The sequence below is a fragment of the Pygoscelis adeliae genome, unplaced genomic scaffold (assembly GCF_000699105.1).
Source record: "Pygoscelis adeliae isolate BGI_AS28 unplaced genomic scaffold, ASM69910v1 Scaffold126, whole genome shotgun sequence".
Classification (NCBI taxonomy): Eukaryota; Metazoa; Chordata; class Aves; order Sphenisciformes; family Spheniscidae; genus Pygoscelis; species Pygoscelis adeliae.
In genome coordinates, this window is record NW_008824896.1 from 3,015 (window position 1) to 23,701 (window position 20,687).

General features: G+C 38.1%; 1 protein-coding gene across 1 annotated transcript in view; it reads right to left on the reverse strand.

Moving 5' to 3' along the window:
- Positions 1–234: 234 nt before the first annotated feature.
- LOC103917507 (rab GTPase-activating protein 1-like) overlaps positions 235–20,687 on the reverse strand; it is a gene marked incomplete at its 3' end in the record, with an annotated part of 171,848 nt that continues 151,395 nt past the window's right edge. The window contains exon 18 of the mRNA XM_009324650.1: positions 235–363. Coding sequence (XP_009322925.1) covers positions 235–363 — 129 coding nt within the window. The remainder of the gene's footprint in view (positions 364–20,687) is intronic.

Sequence of the window (20,687 nt, forward strand, 5' to 3'; positions counted from 1 at the left end):
TCTATTTTAATTATTAGCTTGTACTGAAGCAGACAAGAGGGAAAAGCTCAGAGCTTTACTTTCTTTAAATATAAAAATGTGCATGCATGTATAAATATACAAACATATATAAAAAGTAATAAACTAATGCTTTCACTACTTCACTTTCCACACGCTACTGCCATTCTTAATTTTGCACCTTACTCTTCCTGTAGAAACCCTGGGTGAATGAGAAGAAATGAAGATCATCCTTACCTTAATGTTGCAAGCTTGTTCCATCAGTCTTCTGGCGTTCTCTTCAGCTCTGTACCTCTTGGGCAACTGAACCCTGAAGAATTTTAAAGCTCCTTCAAAATCAGCTTGTAGAAGGTCCTCTTTTGAGGTCTGCAATTAAACACAGGGAACTACTGTAAACACTGAGAACATGCAGTCATGGTCTGTTACTGGATTTGTCATTTATTGAATGTATTCCAAACCACCAATAGTCACATTAGCTCAAAAACATCCTCCTTGAAATCAGCTCTCTAACCCGTATCTCATAAAACAAAACAGAGGCTAAAGCATATCCCAGGAATCCCAGGCAGAGCAGCACTATCAGAGGACTGTAACACATTAATGTATTTTACCCTTCTATACCTGCAGGGTAAGAAAGGGATTCTGGCTCAGCCTGTCAAGATGTCCCTCAGCGAGAAGAAAAACAAAAACCAAGCAAACAACAAAAACCTAGGAGAATTTATAATATTTTCCAGAGAGCTTGTGCATTAGATCATTGCTGATTCTCATAATGCTGCCCTAAAAAGACAACGTATATATAGATATATATGGTTGCAGACATGAACAGCAGAAGCAGAAATGCATATGACTCATAAGAGGCATCAGCAAGTCAATGTGCGGAAGTCTGTGACACAATTTCTCAAAGAACACTGTGCCAGAAAATGTTTTACGTGCTTATTTCTACATCTCTCATGATACTGTACCTCTCGGTGTGGTATCAACTAACATGTCAGAAAATGTTAAACATTCAACATTAATCCAGTTCTGCTACTGATGGAGTAATATGATTCACAGGGACAAATATATATTCATCTTCAGATTTACCAAGAGATTTAGCAGATACGAAATACCAAGCCTTGGGACAGTTCCTTTAAAGGGTTCACAGAAACCGTGTCCCCAGACAAGACATTTAGGATGTCATCTCAAAAATGTGAATTGCAAGATCTTTAACCCAGAAAGAGTGAACAAAAATGTGTCAATGTACAGACTAGTATCATGGAGACCGGTGCTGTGTAACACAGTGTTATTACTACAAATACCTCAGGAGCAGCACAGGTACCTTTGGCTAAAGTTAATTGCCGAATTAATTGCTCAAGTACCACCACCAATATTTTCACGTGTGCATACTCCACTGCCTCATGAATAATGCCCTTTGTCATTTTTTGTCTTGTTATACGCAGTAGGTATATTACATACACATAGTTTTAAAGTTTTTTTCCAGAACCCACACTTCAGCCAAACACAAGGGATTTGGCTCTACACAAGGAGAACTGGGAGAAACTGTGCAGCCTTTCACATGCAAGAGGTGAGGCTTGAAGATACTATTCTTTCTCTTGGGTCTTAAATTAGTTTTAAATAAATAAAAATAAATTTAATTCTTACTACGATGCAGAGAAAATTTTACTTGTATTTACAAATCCTCCCTACGCACCCTACAAACCAGCATCACTAGTTCATTTACATGAGAATAATTAAATCTACTATGTAAAAGCCCTTCTTAAAAGAACAAAAATATTGTTTCCCAAAGCAAACTGAACTTGAATACGGTACTGCAGATATTGGAAGCACGTAACAGTAATACTCAAACCTAGCCTGACATATTCCACATTTCTGCTGAAAATGCTACAGCACCCTACCCAGAGGGTCTATCAAAAATAGCAATTTACCCAAACTTTTATTTGGTGGAGGGAAGGGAGAAGGGTTTTTGAAGGGATTTTAAATTATGTACCAAACTTGGAACAGCAACAGAAGTTAAGGGGCTATTTTCATGGTTATCCAGTATCTCTGATAGTGGAGAGCATGAGCTGACATCAGAGGTGTGCCACCCAAACACTGATAATCATCACTGCTCTGTGCCCAGTCTTTCATTTTGGGAAAGGGCATAGCAATATGCCCTTTGATTTCCTCAATCAAGAGCCTATAAAGACAAAAACTACATTGTGCATGTTCACCTGTCACCCTATGTATTTTTGGAGATTATTATACTGTATACCCTAATGGGCACTCCAATAGTAGTTTTTGCTACATTAATCACAAGGAAAGAGCGAGGAAACTCCAGCTACAACTGGAGGAGCTTCAGTGGATCCATTTCCCCATGGCTGCAGCATTTTTAAGGCAGACAACTTTCTGTCATAAAAATCCTCAGAGTTCCCTCAAGATCTATTTGATCCTCCCTTCAGTCACAGCCAAGGAAGCTGCTGGGTCATCACTGCAGGGACGCAAGACAACCTGCCTTCAGGATGCTGATGAAAAATGTTCAGCTTTACAAACTATCACATCTGATTCTGTCCACAAAAAAATTGACAGGAGGACTCTTTGGCTGAGACTCAATCAGACAAGATGATGTAATGTTGACAGAAAGCTGGTGCAGTTGGGTATCTAATGAATCAGACCCACTCCTGAATGCAGCTACGGCCAACGCATCCACTTCCTCTTCCCAACATCGTATTTCTCCTGGACAAGTTTTACTGAGGTTATATATGCTTTTGCCACACTTGAGACTAGATCACCATTTCATATCCACAACGGGTTATATTTAAGATTACCTGCAAGTTGTAGAGCATGGTGGCTGCAGCCTGTGACACAGGCAGCACACAGCATCACTGCCAAAACCTGTGCTGGCAACCAAGCTGCTTCTGGGCAAAGTTCAGCTGGGTAATGCTTATCAAAAAGCAGTAAATGGTTTGATAACCAGCTTACTCGAAAGCAATTTCTATCCTTCCCTCTCAGTGATGCTGACAGCTGTAATCGCTACACAATTCAAATAGATTTCCCTATTACATTGCAAATTTGCCTTCTTTGGAGACAAGCTCTCCTGCATTTCCAGTTCCCTCCTCTTCCTCACGCTGTGGCAGCCTCTCCCATCCTCCTCTGAAACCCGCCCCGAACACAACTGTGACCCCGGGTGTAAAGGCACACCAGCCAACCTGTGAAACCCATGTTGCTGCTTTTCTTGGTTTTACACGTAAGGTGCTCACATACTGCAGTGCTGAAAGACGGGGTAATCTCCAAGACAGGCTGACTGGTACGTGCTTCCAACAGAGTGGGAGGGTGTTTTCAATTAAGACTTCTGGACAGTTGCTCCCAGCACAAAACAAACACCAAACACACTTTTTGCCAAAGTTTTGGCATTTCATTAGGAGCTGAGCTATCCTAATTTTAAGCAAGTATCCTTCCTAGAGGTCCTGCCTAGACATTTTTATTTTAATTTTGTATTTAATTTATTTTTCTTAAATTAATATTATGTACTGAGTGTTTTGGAATTTATGTTAGAAATCAGAGGAGAAAAAACCCTAAAAAAAAAAGTAATAATCAACAATGAAATTACCCTGCTAAACTTTAGAAAAGCAGATGCACCTACCCATTATGTCCATAGCACTTCACTTAAAAATAAATACAAAAAAGACAGAGGCAAGTATGTCAGAAAAACAGCAATTACATGTAAAACATTTAAAGTCAGATTTAATTCTCCTAGGCTTCTGCTTGAATCACCGTTATAATAACATTTTAACAGCCCCCAAACAAATTACTCTCATAAAATTGTAACTATTGAGAATTTTGAGGTCTCAACCCTGGAAAATCTTTAGTCGATGAAAATCCCATAAGAATAATGGTGACTCATGGAAATAAGAACATATGTGACAATTTACTGAACTAAGTTTATAGTTACAAAAAATTAGAAACCATCACATCATATAATTTGATAAAATGACTGGTAGAGCCTATACTGTTCAGCTCTTTCTACTTTGCTGAATATTTTAATTTCGTTAAAATAATCTGTTGATCAAAAAATTAGTTGCACTATTAAAATCACGAATCAAAATAACATTCTGAGAGCAACGTTAACCGGCTTGCATATTTTCTGCGAACTAACCTCTTCAGGTACTGATCAAAACCAGGAAGCAACATAAAACCAGTGTGTGTGTGTATGTGTCTGTGTATGCAGTACAAAAAAAAATTTTAAAATAGCAATGTCTGCATCCTAAGATTCACATTTCTTGACATTTTGTGATTTTAATCAATAAATCATAAAGACATCTCAGGAACCTTTTGGCAGCTGTTTGACAGGCAGAGATTTGTAAATTCATTGGTTCATGTCGCTCAGCTTGTACAACTCATCAACAACTTATTTCACTAAACCATCTGAAAGTTTAATGAACCAATAATTAAAGTTTGGCAGATGCGTTGCATTTGTCTGCATTTGGGGACTTCAGGGCATTTTTTTATTATTCTAGATGTAATTTTCAAATAATCATATTTTTGGTTAAAATATTTTTTTAAAACCAGGCAAAAGAGGAAACGCACTGAGAACTATGTCCAAAAGTCTCAGCTTGCCTTTTAGGGTTTGACTAAATATGCCCTCGAATGTACTTCCCACATCGCTTACGTATTTCAATATATTCGTAAAATTATCTTGTATGGATTAGTTGAAACTAAGGGAAAGCCCTTTCCCAGAAGTACTAGGGAAGCTTTCAAATCTAAAGGTAAAGTTCGGGAAAACTGCTAAACGTTCAAAAAACAGGAATGGAATTTGAGATGCTTAAATGATGTTAATTGCGATTTTTTTTTTAAAGTAAATAATGTTACTACTACTTTCCCCAAAATATTTAGGGAAATGTGATTAAGACAAAGGACAAATCCTTGGCTTATTTCTTTAATTTAATTTCTCTGTCTTCAATTAATTCTGCAGTCTCACTTATTACTGACTATATCAACTACAACTCCTGTTCCCACCTGGGAACTAATACAGCAGAAGAAATTTTAGATCAACCACACTACATTTCCTTAATTTAATTCTTCCTCCTTCATACAGATAAAAATTACTAATTTCCATAGAATTCTATGTACACAGTATGTATATTTAGAATTTCTACAGAATGTCAGTGAGCATAAACTGCCTATTTTACCCTTTAATTAACATGTGTCAGGAACAAGACCAAGTTAAAGGCTGAAAAGAATCTTGCCATACTCTACTCCACTATTTAACTTGCCACTGGTAAATTCAAAATGTTTACAAGTATCCTCACATTAATTTTTCAGAACATAATATTTAATCATAACACACACAGATATGGTTTTAAGTTCTTTTAAGGAGATATGCAATGTAAAATCAAGGTATGTGAGCTATTTTTTCTAACCTGATAGTTCCTCTTCCACTAGTAGCAACAAGACCGCAATGCTGCATGTTGCACAACTGTGCACTGCGCTGCCCTTAAACACGAGCCACAGACCTGACAGCTGTTCAGTGACTCCAAGAGGATGAAGTTGACCTTCTGTGCTGCCAAGGAGCGCGAGGGTGGATAAACTTGGGATCCAGGCCCGAGAAAGTTTGATGGGTAAAGCTACACTGCCACAGTTACACTGGCACGCACTTCTAGCACAATACATCAAAAGGCTCCTTTTAGCGGCATTGCTTATGTCCATTTCTTTACTGTGAAAGCTATACTGTCAAACACATTTTTTCCTAAATAAAATCTGTGTTCTCTATAAAACACTGTTTGGTACAAAAGCATTATGGAAAAAAAATAGCTTTGGTTTTGTGCGCAATGAGTTGGCATCCATAAATATGGCAATAATCTTGTGTACACCCAGTAGTATCCCTCTGCTCAAAATTTCACCACTGCGTTTATATGTAGCTCCAGACTTAGAAAGGCAATGTTAATTCTGCCACATAAAATACCGATGAATGTGGATAAGCGCAAACACAAAATCAACTAGCTTCATTCACCCATAGTCATCCCAAAGGGGATAAACCCACACAGAATTAGTGCTGTTTCACTTGCCCATCATCGCAGTTAGCTGATACAGTGAGTAGGTGATCTGAATTTTTGTAAGGCTGGCATAAAGGTTATAGATTATATTTCTCACATAACACTACAATGGCATATATTCTGCCCATCCTAGGCATTTATTCCCAAAACCACAGCAGAGGGAGAAGCTTATGCATGTAAAAAAGAATCTAATTCTTAATCTTACGAAACACCGAGATTTTGAAGTATCTTCAGTTCTGATTAAAGTACAAATTCTTGGTCCTCAGAGATTTCTTGTTTTTAAAAAATCATCAGAATCACAGTCTCTCTTCCTCTATGGAAGAGGAATATGTCAAAAGGGATATATGTCAGAAGACGTATATTTAGCTAATAAAACCTGACAGGAAATCACACTGACTCCACAAGTCAAGACTCTCTAATAACACAAGCATTATTTGTATTGTTTTGCCTTTTCCCCCCTCTTTTTTTCTTTTTTAATAAACAATATTACATCATTCAGCAAAGCTAAGCTGCCTGGGTGATGAAGTATGTTAAATTTCCTGGTATTCTCCATCTGGAGGGCCAGATACAAAGCTTGATTAAATCAAGTGAAAAAGAGCTTAGTGGTTTTGCCTCTGCTTTCCTTAGAGCTCATCACAAAACAATTCAGAATGATTTGGCAGTCCTTGCCCAAGAGACCATCAGCAGGATGGGATGGATGAGTGTTTAGGTATACTTGGAGGTAAACTGGAATAACGCTTACACATACAAGAGATTCAACCATGCATGATTAGCCACTATACTCAATTCTGCAAGTGACTAGATATCCAAATTCACCTGCACTTTACTAGCAATCAGAGAGTTTGTGATTTTTTTTGTTTTTATCTAACATCTCAACATCTCACAGCACAGGGACACACTGGTTCAACCACCCACTTTTTTTTTTTTTTTTAACACTGAACATTCTATAATACGCAGAGCACATTCACTTATGTGAGAGTACTGCAGAACACGGAGATAGGTTTCAGCAGCACAACGCAAATGCAAGACAGGTCACTATATGTAACTACAGTATAGGACTGCACAGGGTATGGAAATAAAGGAAAGGCACCATCCCACTAGAAAATGGGATGGGATCAGTAAAGAACTGTCTTCACATGCATCACATAAAAATGACATTCTGGTGTACAAGGCCATCGACCAAGTGTACCTCCGAGCTGCAGCCAGGTTTAGTTACGGTACCGCAGAGCAGACCCAGCTAGGACTATGTACTGACTTCTGGATTAGCCACTATTTTGTGGTTTTGAGTCTGCTTTGTACAGCAGTAGAAATGATAAAAGCATACTTCTCTGTACTCTAACATGCCACAGCAATTTCAGGCCATTTCGCATACAGATAGCATTTGCTATGATGGATAAAAACACCTTTAACAATTTATTTCCCAGATAATTCTACATATGTATTTTAAACTTTTTTACATAATGTCAACTGCCTTTTCAAAATCAAACACAGAAACAGCAGAAAACGAAAAATATAGCTTGAATTTTTATGAACGCTTAAAACTAACCTTTGATGTCACAAGTATAAAATTTGAAATGCTGAGCATTAATGCACTTTCCATCAGTATCTAGAAGTAGACCGGACACGCTGCTTATTTGAAATCATTACAGGACTGAGAACAAAAGCATTCATGGCTTTAGGAAAGATTATTTTTTTTACAACGCAGCCTTGGTTGTGAACCCTTCAAGCTAGTTAAGGAGTGGCACCGATCCCCATTAGCAGGACTAGCATCCAGCCCTCCCGAGCTAACATGAAAAAGAAAGACTCAGTGCTTAGGAGACGGATTATGAGAAGCCGAGAGAGAAAAATAAGAGACCTCTCATGCCTTCATTCAGTGTCAAGAATCCGGGGGGGGGGGGGGGGGGGGGGTGGGGGGGGGGGGTGGGAAAATAATTCGCAATGAATTAATTTCAAGAAAATGTGATCTCACCGCAAGCAGCCGAGGCACAAATAGGCGATGCCCCATTCCCAGAAGTTCCAGCACCCGACATGCATACTCATTCACCAGCTTGCTTCTCTCATCATGCATGTCCTGGGACTTTTTGACAGGTGGTGTGAGCTTGGCAGCTGGGGTTTTGCAAGGTACCCCTTCTTCCATGAGCAGTAAGTAGTAAGTATCCAGAGTGAGAAGAACAGGCTTTGAACCGTAATTTCAAGAAGTGCAAGATTAGGAGACCCAGCCTCAGATCTTTGAAATGGGCTCGGATGGCCGCCTACAGCAACGCCCGTCAGTCTCTCAGAAAGAGAAAAGCATCTTTGCTAAGAATCAAGGAAAAATATGATCCACCGTGCTGGCTCAGCCAGAGTCCAAAGTAGATTTGAAAAACAAACCAGAGAAAACATGGATCTAAAAATGTACCTAAAAAGCAGGAAAATGGCAGAAAATGAGTGCAGGGAAGCTCAGATGTGAGAAAAGCAATGGAGAGCTTTCAGGGCTCAGTGTCTGTGGATGTGTGTGCCAGCAGACAGCAGCAGCAATAAGAGCAATAAAGCCAGGGCAGTTCTGAAGCTGCAAAGAGAAAAGGATGAGCTCATTGCAATCTCTGATTCGTGACAAGCGTGGCGGCTGTGAATCAGTAATGAAGGGGTAGGCAAGGAGGGGGCTGGGAGGAGGAGGAGGAGGGGGTGAATGAGCATGCAGAGAGCGTCTCGGGGGAGAATGCTGTAATAAGAAGCCAATAGTGAGCGGCTGGACAGCTGAGCTCCCCCTCCCCATCTACCTTAAATCAATTCAGCTGTGATGGGTTTTGCTATTGAATCCCAGGCTTATAGCATCTGAACTGCATCCTCTAACGTTCAATGGTTAGGAAGGAACCGGCCTGCCAGCCGATATAATGACTTGTATTCGATCTGCTTCTGAATAATGCAAATACAGACTCAGTGCAACCCGGAGACAGGCAGGTAGGGCAGAAGACACTCATCCCTCCTGGGTGATGAATGGAAGAGGGGCAAGGACATCTTGATGGACTGCTGGTGAGGAGAGAGCAGCAGGCAGCTTCTGAGAAGCCGTAGCCCATCTTTGCACAGTTTGTGCAGGATTGAATTAAATAATTTAAAAAACGATAATTTCCAGTGCTGTGTTCTCAGGAGGCATTTCTAAATCTGGAGATGATGGGCAGGGAGGGAATGATGTCAGCACATGTATTTGAATTGATTCTAGAAATTAACTGCACATTTGTAAGGAAAATGCTATGATGTCACACCTTAGATTGCCTTGCATGGCTCCTGTGCAGGGAACAGGCCAGGTGCCTCTGCCATCTGGGTAAAGACAGCCTAGCAGGTATTACTTCATTTCATAGGTCTGTGTTTTAGAAAGCATGCTTTTATCCTGCTTCATTTTTGAATTGCCTAGTTATAAAATGAACTATATAACAGAACAATACACATTTCCGATTGGAGCAGACGGTAATATTCCACACGTATCTAACATACAGAAAGGTGGTAATTTAAAATACTGTGAGGAGCTCTATGGATCTAAAACACATTAATTGCAAACACTTCTACAAATCATATTTAAGCTCTAAACATAATCTGTCTAATATGTCAGGAAAAAACATTAGAAGTACTTAGTTAAAATACTAATGCCAAGTAAAAATCAATAGCATGGGGTCATTGAATTGAAATAATAAATATGTTCATGAGTAGTTAAAACATGAAAATCATTTTAATTTACCATGAACAAGCCTAGATAAGTACTACAAAAAGCAGAGACAATTAGAAAAATTAATTAATTGCATTCAGTCTGATACACCACCCATAGTGGACTCCTTTCAAATACCGGTAAATTTTCTTGGATAAGAATTTTTTTTTTTTTAAATGACATTATTACCAAAAAGAGCCCCATCCACACAGGTCACCTTGGCTCACGGTGACACACAAAGCAGGTGGGAAACTGGTTAAAGCAGAACCAACAGAAGTCATAGGTCAAAGATGACAGACGATGACAATGAGGCCTCAACGATTTATCCTCTGGTGATATGGGATTTAAGTCAACTAAAGCACCTGCAAATTTTGTGCAATACTGAGTAAGCTGTTTAATACAGGTGGTCTTCTGAAAGCTGATTTAAGTATCTCAGGTTGTGAAATGCTATTTTGCAGATGAAAATCTTCCGTATGGACTACACCACAGAGCAGGGTTCTGAAGAGGTGGAGGCTACAGCAATTCTGTCTAGGCTGAGATTAGGGGTATTTACTGAGGTCCTTTTCAAGAGAAGCTATACACAACTCTCTTAAGAAAAAAGAAACCATAACCAACACACGTTTCATTCCAGTTTAAGATTATAGTGAAGATCGTGATGGGAACTCTCCTATACTTTCCAAACTCCGTCAGCATGCAGTTCCAGAGATACTGGTTTATTACCTAGTTTGTTATTATGTGTACAGGTAAACACCACAATGCTGATCAGTTATCTATCACAGGTTAAATTTTCAGCTTACCAGACTGTATGTTTGTAGGGTGAAAGGGTTTAAAGGAAAGGAAGTAGCTTTTCATGGTTTTTCTGAAATTTTGAAGTGTTTCCATCTAACTTAAACACACGCTGGTAAAAGTGATAGTCTAGAAACATCAGGTTCTATCTTCCACATGAGAATGAAAACATTGCTCAAAACATTAAAAAGGAAGAAATAAGAGCATTATACTGTCTGTATTGGGAAGCAAGTCACAGAACTGACTAGAAGCATAGAGATGAATGGGCAGAGTCACTGGTGACTTGTGGGCAAAACAGGCAAGAGGACAGATAATTCAGAGCACCATCCATGTAAAAAGCCTTAAATTCTTCCTTGCATATATCAGACTTTAATAAGCTAGTAGCTAACTCTCATACTTATAAAAATTCAGGTTTGGTTAATTTTGGGTAAGGTCTGGGCTTATGAAAAATGGAATGAAGTGATTATTAAATAAAGGCTTTAATTCTAGAAAGTTATAATAGGATCCAATAGTTAGAGGCTAAAACCAGATGAATTCAGGTTATAAATAAGGTGCAAATTTTTAGTAATGAGGAAAATTAACTACAGGATTAGCTTCCCAAGGGATGTGGTCTACTACTGTCATTACAATTTTTACATCAGGCCTAGATTTCTTGTTTAAAAAGAGGTCTCTAAAACAAAAAAAAATTCCAAGGCTTGACAAAAAAACCCTTAATTATCAGCTGAAATCCAATGCTCCGTGTTTTTCAGGAACTCCTTTCACACAGGACAATTCTGTCATTCAGATTTGCAGTTTGAGACTTTTTACACTCCCTACCATTCTTAGCCACTTCTACATCCTAACTGAATACGACATTTTATTTTTATCCATGTCTGACCGGAATTGTGATTTTTCCTTCATGTAGGCTTCAATACTCTTATTGATGCCATTAGATTACTGTCCTGCATTCTTCAGGAGGGCCTGACCGAAGTCAACATAAAAACTGAAAATGGCCCAAACTTGCACACTAAGTAGAATGTCTTAGGGTAAACACGTATTACTCATGCTTTGACTTCCATATTGCAGGCTATCTGGTCTTTAAGTACAGTTAAATTCTGTTTCTGGCCTTCCTATCCATGAAATGTCTGTTTGCTCACATGGTATTGATACAGTTAAGATCCACTCAGACACATACAGCTGATGTCCACTGAACTCAGATGAAGTGATTAATGGCAAAATATTCTCAAAGCAAATAAAATCATATAGAATATGACTTGAAATTATTTGTATTTTCTGAATTTTGTAACAAGATACCAAGGATCTTTATGGGGGGTCATTTATAAAACTCTGTACTTTAAAATATGCCAAAGTAGAGGTGACCCCCTTTTTATGGAACATACATATATACACACACACATATGTACATATAAACTGAGAAAATATTTGGGGAAGGCTCATGGGATTCCAAGGAAAACGATGGGTTTCTATCTACTATTTTATGATGGTCAAAGTGAGAGCTTTGTGCTTCTTGGACTGTTTGCTATGGGCAAAAAAGTATGTGTCATCATGATAGTGCAGAGTCTATCTTTAATATTTTGCCAAGAGTGCACAAAGCCTGAACACAAACATGTTAGTTTTAGGTGTTCATACTGGTTTAGTTCCCAGATAACCGTTCTCACTTGCATGTTTAACAAGGCATGACAACTTGCTGTAAAAACTGGCAACCTGCCCACCTTGCATAATTTTAAACTTACAAGCCTATGTGACCACCACAGATTTCTTTCTCTCTCTCTGCTTCCTCTGACTGCCCACATTCTCCCTGTGCGAGCGGCCCAGCCTTTTCCATGTCCTCCCTCTGCCCCTGTCCTTCCTGCAAAAGCACCGCTAGTCTTGCTTCCTATCCTGTGCTTTGTGTTGACAAGAATATAAAATTTTTACGATAATGGGGCACAGTACTGCAAGGTCAGTACTGAGATAAACTGAAGGTTTTCATAATTGCTGAAATGAAATTGCTAATTGATCAATGCCGATGTATGATAACATCTCTCTTTTCTGTATCAACTTATCTTAAAAAAAAAAGAAAAAAAGGAATTGGATTGCCTTTAACATTTTAATGGCAAAGATTACTGACTTTGAAAAGCTAAATAGAATCTAAAACTGGAAGAAGAAAGAAGAGAGTTCTCTTTCAAGTTTATTCCTATAAAAGGATAAGACAAATTCTGCACCAGAACAACTGTGAAAATCCATATGAATTACATCATGCCCACAATAAGAGCTTCACCTCTCACCTTATCAGAAATTACTTTGTCCTTTCTGTTCTTCAGGTCTAATCACAACTATGTAATCTGGATTTAGTGAAGTTTACATCTTTATCATTATTAGGAAGAACACAATAAGATAATTAGTTTTCATAGTAGATTACATCAGCAATCTGTGCTGGGGTCCGTGCTTGTTGGACCATTCTTAAATGGCTTGGAAAAGAGGGTGAATCGTGAGCTGACCGTGTTTGCAAATGCTACTAAATTATTCAGGGTTTTAAAGACAGAGGCATACAGTAAAGAATTGCAGAAGGACCGTAAGAGACGGAATGACTGGGCAATAGTATGGTAAATGAAAGTCAATGTAGATAAATGTAAATTGATGCATATGGAGAATAGTATCAATTTCACATATAAATGATAGACTGAGCTGACAAGCTACTCAGTAATCAATCTTGGAGTCACTGTGGACAGTTCTATGAAAATATCAGCTCAGTGCACAGCAGAGGTCAACAAAATAAATCAAATAGTAAGAAATAATAGGAAAGGAATAGAGATCTAAACAGAGAATGCCATCATGAGTGGCGTGGAGAAAGTGAAGAGGTACCAACTGTCCAAAATGCCTTCAACACAGGAACCAGGAACCTCACATAAAACTCAGAGGTGACAGATTCAAAGCAAACAAAACGAAGCACATCTTCACACAATCCATAATTAAGCTGAGAAAATCTCTGTGGCTACTAGTTTCATGTGTTCAGAAAGTCACCAGACAAACCCATGGAATAACAATTACTGAGTTATTAAACATGAGACGACTACTTTCTCAGAATGTCCCCGAGACACAAACTGCTAGAGAAAAAAGGAGTATCATTGCCCTGTTCTTACAGTCTTTCCTGTGTATCCACTGTTGGCAACAAGATACTGGGGTAGATAAGCCTACAAGTCTGATCTGGAATGACTATTTTCATGGTTTTATTTACTTCAATTACATACTTAAGAAAAAAATTTCCCACAGAATCACAAGATTTGCTAGGTACATGAGTCATATAGAGGATACTGAAAAAAAATTTTTTTATATATATATATATCAGAACTATATGTAGTCCTGAAAACACCATCTCCAGTTTCCAATAGCTAGAAATTATGAACAAACAGTATAATGGGGAAGTGGCATTAATATATAAATCAGGGTTCAGTGCTGCTAAAGAAATGCAGTCCAACAAATTTCATGCTCTCTCTGCTTTCAGTCTTCTACTCCTTTAAAAAGAGAACACCTCAAAATTGAAAATTTACGGTGAACATTCAGCTAATAGAAATTGAACTGATTTTAGGTGTGAGGAGAAGATCAAATGAGCTAAGAAAGTAACTAGTCGGGACAGGATGGATTTTTAGCATGCAAATAAAGGTGGACATTAAAAATAGAAAACTGGTTATATTTGGGCTAGAAAATCAATAGTCTGGAAGTTGATTGATTCTGGACATTTTCAGGTACAGATTTCTCTTTCTAAAGAAATAATCTCCAACAAGTCACCACCTACTGTTTTTCTGTGGTGGGGGGAGTGGGTTTGGGGGGGGAATTCTTCAGCCCAGCAAAACCTACAGTTTAAGGACCTCCTCGATTTAGGAACTAGAAATATAAAAGCAGTGATCTGAGAGCCTCTTAAAAAGTGAACTTCTTGTCCTCTGCCTAATGGAGAAAACCTTGAAAAAAGAACAGTCGGCTCTGATCTCTAGCACCAAAGAGTCAGGATCCACTTCTGCACCAGAAGATTCGGGGCTGATCCTGGGATCAGCTACATAAAGAAGCTATAAAAAATTTGGTATAAAGGGCAACATCTATTTTGTCTTAGAGTCTAATGTGGACACGTCTTTTTTATCTTGAAAAAAGCCTTTTGAGGATTTACTGTACTTACAGAGTGGACTAAACCAGATCGCCTAGAACCAAAACCAGTTTAGGTTGGAAGGGAACTCTCTATGTCACTTCATCCAACCTCCGGCTTAAAGCAGTGCTAATTTAAAAATCAGTTCAGGCTCCTCAAGTCACTGCAAATGCAAGTATGAGTGACGGTATGCAGAGAGAGAATGAAATAGCTGTTTTATCTCTTGGAGACATGGCCTAAGCTCTGTTGCCTACACACTCAAGTGCACTTCTCATGTGATACCTCTCAAAAAGTTATAATAATTGTCACAATTTCATCCGCAACTGAAAGGCAATTCACATTTTTTCATTATCTGCATTGACAATATGCAAGTTTTACCTAAAATAAGCACCTGTCCAGTCTTTATTGACATCCTTGGATGTTTAGCTAGTAAGATTATACAAAATATCAGTATCTTATTTCAGTTAGATATGGAAGAGTTCAGTTGTTCAACCTAACTGTTCCTCTTATGCTGCTTGTTTTCATTTGACTGATAAAACTTATTTCGTTACTTGCTGTTATGACTTGAACCCTTTGGCTTTTTCCTTGTTTGTTTTCTTAAAAGACTATGCTACTTTTTAAACACTAATGCCCCAGACTAGATAGCAGCAAGTGATAATTTCAGAAGCAGGTGATAAAGGGAGGCAAATCTCAAGGGATGTCACACTGGCCGCTTCGGTTTACACTGCAAGCCACACAGCTCCCTGAAGGAATAGGTATAACTTACCCATGAACAGCAGGATCTAAGGTGCACAAAAATGGATGACTGCTCTGGCTATCTTTGGGTATGTCCACTTCTCATCAGCACAAATTTTTGAGCTATGCCTTTAACACAGAACAAAATGTCAGATCTGATTTTAAAGTTCTGGGTTGGTGCAAGTGGTAATTCAGGAGATAAATGATGGACAGAATCTGAGACAGGTTAGGTCAGATGTCTATCCAAAGAACATAATGTCTTGAAAGTGAAAAAAGAAAAGCTACAATTCACTATATGTTCATTAAGAAGTGAAATGTAAATGTATACAGAAGTACAGCATAATTTTATTCAAAATTTGTGCTCTTACACAAATCCACATCTAAGGTGGTGAAATAGTATTTGTGGAACTCCCTGGTTAGTCATGAATACTATTCCATATAAACATACGAGAACAATACAATCCTCATAGTTATCAGATAAAGTAGATTTTTTAGACGTAAGCAAATGCAACACTAATACAAAAAAGACAGTATGACCTCTCTTAAAGATCCGGTCATCATCACCTCTAAAAAGATTAATACAGAATTGAGGAGATGCAGAAGAGAACTACTAAGATGCTCTAGCGTTCAAGACAACTAAGAGTATTGGTTTATTTAGTAAACAATATGAATGGTATCTATAAATACTTCAAGGTGATAAACACCTGCATGAGTGTCGCTGGAAGGGGACTATTTAAGATAAAGGACAATGCTGATATAAGAGTAGAGGAGTGTAAAATGATCAGTAATAAATCTAAACCAGAATAAGGGAAATGGCCTTCCACCAGCGATATTGCTGCTGTTACTAGTTTATGAAATGGATGCCATGTCACATAATGGCATAATATAGCAGAGAAGCATTTCTTTGGCCCAGGAGGTCTTTTTCACTCCAGATACAGAATGATATAAAGATAACAAATAACCCTCCTTAGCCAAGGTAATTTTTGACACTTTTTTTTTTTAAATCTAGGGAGCCTCTGTATCAACTGCTTGAATTAATAGCATCATCTGCTGTCCCTGCCATTGGAACTGGTATGCTTCTCCCTAATCTGTTGGGCACAGACTGACACAAACAGCGTTGAGACTGAAAGGCGGCAACAGAAATAACCAAGAATTACAACTGTCTTGTTTGTGTAATATACAGTTATCACTTGATAACATGCAGTGAGAAGAGTGTAAGAACTCATAAGCACCATTAGAAATGCTGCTCACATTCACCTGAGTTCAAGGAACAAAATATAAAAGTACTGTTTTTAAGATAATATATGTACTGAAGTGAATCTCTCTAAAATGCACTGGCTAGGAAACACAAGCAGTAACAAATACATTATTGTTTCTCACTATTTTCTACCCATTTCAATTTGAATTTTATACACCTTCCTGATCAAAACTATGGCTTTCCTCTGGCATTAAGCAACATGTTTTTAACGGTCACCCAGATGAAAGTTCAATAACCTAAGTGTTGACCTTAAGTGCTGTTATGAATCACACTCTGTGAGTAGATGAACCCTCAAAAAGAAAGTTTGGATATGGATCTATTTTAAAACCCTGTGGTTCATTCTTGCATTTCCAGTTAACATGTACTCTTCCCTGCCTTTTCAGTAGTTAGCAAATACAACAGTAGTTAATCTAGAGCCTGATTTCTCCACAATCACATATTTTAATACTTGTCTTAGTTTGCTAATTCCAAAATAAAGCATGCATTTAGCCGTTTTTGCTAAGGTAGCAAGATCAGAAAGAGAAGATTAAGGAAATAATTACTGAAATGTTAAAATATGAAAGAAAGCTTATTATTGATATTTTTTTCTTAGTATATGTGAAGATTTTAATGTTTACTTTGTAATTTCCAAGAAAGAAACTAACTAGTTGATGACAAAAGGGTTCGGAAAGTATGCTGGCACTGGAATGATACATTTTCCTCTGTCATTCTCAATTAATGGTCTTAACTGGGATTTTTAAAATGAAAATATCAATGTTGTTTTTTGAGTTGTTCTAAACCACAGTTTTCTATGCTGCCTTTTTCAACACTGGAGTTCTTTTCACGCCCCAGTGCTTCCCTGTATTTTCTGATGCTCAGAAAATGAAAGGAGAGAGATTTGATTTTTTATCAGCTCAGCTTACTAAATGTTAATTCAGGTGCAGTCTCTACATGATGTAACTAAATGATTAATGTCAAACTGTAAAATACTGCCACCAGCTGGCGAGCCTGACAGATGAGTATACTGTGGCATACACGAAAAGTACTGACATGCATCAGAAAGCATAACATTTGGATGCTACAGAAAAAAAGGACTGTGCTTTTCCTTCAATAAGAAATCAGATTAATGCCGTATTACAAATGACGGCCTGCATAGCTAAAGAGCTTTAATCCTCTAGCTGTTCATTGCTACAATCATACTCAGAATGTGGGAAAAGGAAAGGGAAAGGATTCTCCTCGTGTCTTAAATACATGTTTATTTTCCGAAGATTACTGCATCAAGATGTCTCGGGTAATTGGTCACAGAAGTAGTACAGTCATTTCAAAACTAACAAGCATTCACTTTGAATGCTAGCAGCTCGTTGTAACAGTGAGAAACTGCACTGAATATAAGGGAGTTCAAGATAAAAGCTTTTATTCTGTTGCTATTTAATGAGGGATCGTGAGGCACATGCCTCACAAGGAAGTGAGGAAAATGGCATTTACACAGTAAAGACTTGGATATTCCACTGATGAAGGATTCCTTCGTCCAAATTAAAAATAATCCAAAAGATTCTGGATGAGAGAATAATCGCTCTGTTTTACCAAAGAACAAATCCTTAGGAGTTGTTTTCATTCACTTCAGAATCAGAGAGAAACAAGACCTTCGAAACACACAGTTTTAAAGTGGTTGTTCTGCAGCATGCAGATTCAGTTTCTGTAACTTCGAAGGACCAGTACGCTAAACCACTTAGTTTCTAATGATTAGGAGAGATTATGAACACATTTGAATAGGAAAAAAAATTACCTCACGTCTCAGAGTACAAAATTATTTTCTTCCCTAAAACCTGCTGAAAGCAAATCATATACTAATTCAATTGTATATAATCACCAGCTCCATCTTGGTACCACTATGGAACTGTGCTCTTATGTGAGCGTTTCTGACTTAGAATCTTATCTTACTTACCTGTATTTTCTTTGTACTTGTTTTTGGCTGCAATATAGATATACTTTCTCAGGATAACACCTCCCTTACCATTTAGAGCCTATTATTGCCAGAACAGGCAGATACAGCATATTGCATATATATATATATATATATTTAAGAACTGCTATAAGCAGAATTAAAACCAACTCTTAAAACTCTTAAACTTAGAAAACAGTTATAATAAGACTGACAAAATACTTTCTTGAATTTTCCTCTTCTGGAACAGCCGAAGAGAAATGTTCAATTGGATAAGTAGCGTGTTGTGGAATATATATAAAATGAAAAGACTGAGCACTTTCTGTTAAAAGAAATTGGGCTAATTATTCAACACAAAAAATTTCCTTATTTGCAGTATGACGTCTGTGAGTTAAGGATTTTAGTCCTTTCCAACATTATCACATTTTTTAAACAGTTGTTCTGCTGCTAACCTCAGTTCAACCATTCCCACTATCAGCAGCAGGAAACGTAAGGAAACAGACGGCTGGGTGCCATCCTTCATAACCGAATTGAACCAAGTTCTCCTTTCCTGAAAACACTGCCAGCCATTTTCAGCTCCGTGCAAGTACTCCTCCTTTTCTTTCTTCTTCAGTTTTAAGATCCATAAGCTGGTATCTCTACCTCTTTCCAGAACCTGTTCCTACTACTACAGCAGCATACCTGTTGGGTGTCACTTGGATGCTTGCTTTCACTTCTTTTACTATCTATCGTGCCATAACCTACTAGATTTCCCTGTATCCGTACTGGCCTTAAAAACCAGAAAATTAACAAGCCCACATAGTTGCAAATAAAATATGAAACAGGAAGAAAAGAGCACACACTTCCCTCCCCCCTTTTTACAAATTCAGCTTTGTGTAGGAACACTTCCCTGGAAATGTACATTAAACAAATTTCCTGTTTATAGGTGACTTCATTTAATACATACACTCATATAGAAAGTCACAACACCATTTGACACATTAACTGTGTTAGGGTAAAACACAAGTTATTTTGGACATTTCCTTACCATAATGCTACATACTATCTCATACCTACACTGCAGTACTTCACACAAGTTACTCGACCTCAAGTGAAAATACGTGTTTTGAAATTTCCAATTGCTCTGTTCACAGCAGCAGCATATATATATATTCCTTGTGTAGAGCACTTTTGCTGCAGGACTTTGTGCCACAGAAGTTGAGTCTCTCAGAATTACTCTTTATTGAACAGCCCAACCAGTAGCTGTTTGCCTTTTCTAGGTAAATGATAAGGAAAACACACTAGAGGACTAGCAACAGTCAAATGATACTAGCCTGTGTCCACATTATGGGGTTGTTGTGTTAGGAATGACAGACTGTTCTACACTGAACTTTAGCCTAAATTATTTGATGGGAATATCATTTGAATTCAAAGGTGGCATTACAAATTCCATACCCTGTGCCTGCACGTGGACTGGATTTGAACTAGTGCCAACTTGTGAAGGTTAATGTCAGTTAACTTTGAGCTATCTCACTGGCATCAAAAGGGCCAATGCTTTAGCTACAGGTTGGTTGGTCTGTTTGTTTAGGTAAATGATGCGTCCCAGCCAAAGATGGAAGTTCCCCATATTATAAGAGACTTCCATTTCTCTCTTGACATTACAAATATATTTGATACCAAATAATATTCAATCACGTTTCTTGAATAGTTATATGAAAGAACCCAGCCACAAAATAAATATGCTGCGAAATGAATCAGAATTGTTTTCTTAATAGTAATTACACGAGACATTTAAATCCTTAGACTGCACTCCTTGTTCCAGGAACTTTATGACATGATTAAGTTTAATAAAAACAGATCTACTGTAAGTACAATTTTGAAGACATCTCTACCCAAATGGATGATATTTCTCCTCTGTTCCCTCCTCCAGAAGTCCCACTATTATTGTTCCCTTAGACACGATACATTAAGCTAAGAAAATATTCCATTGTATTGGGTTTGCGTGGCAAGGTTTTGGTAGCGGGGGGGCTACAGGGCTGGCTTCTGTGAGAAGCTGCTAGAAGCTTCCCCTATGTCCGACAGAGCCAATGCCAGCTGGCTCCAAGACGGACCTGCTGCTGACCAAGGCTGAGCCCATCGGTGATGGTGGTAGCGCCTCTGTGATAACATATTTAAGAAGGGGGAAAGAA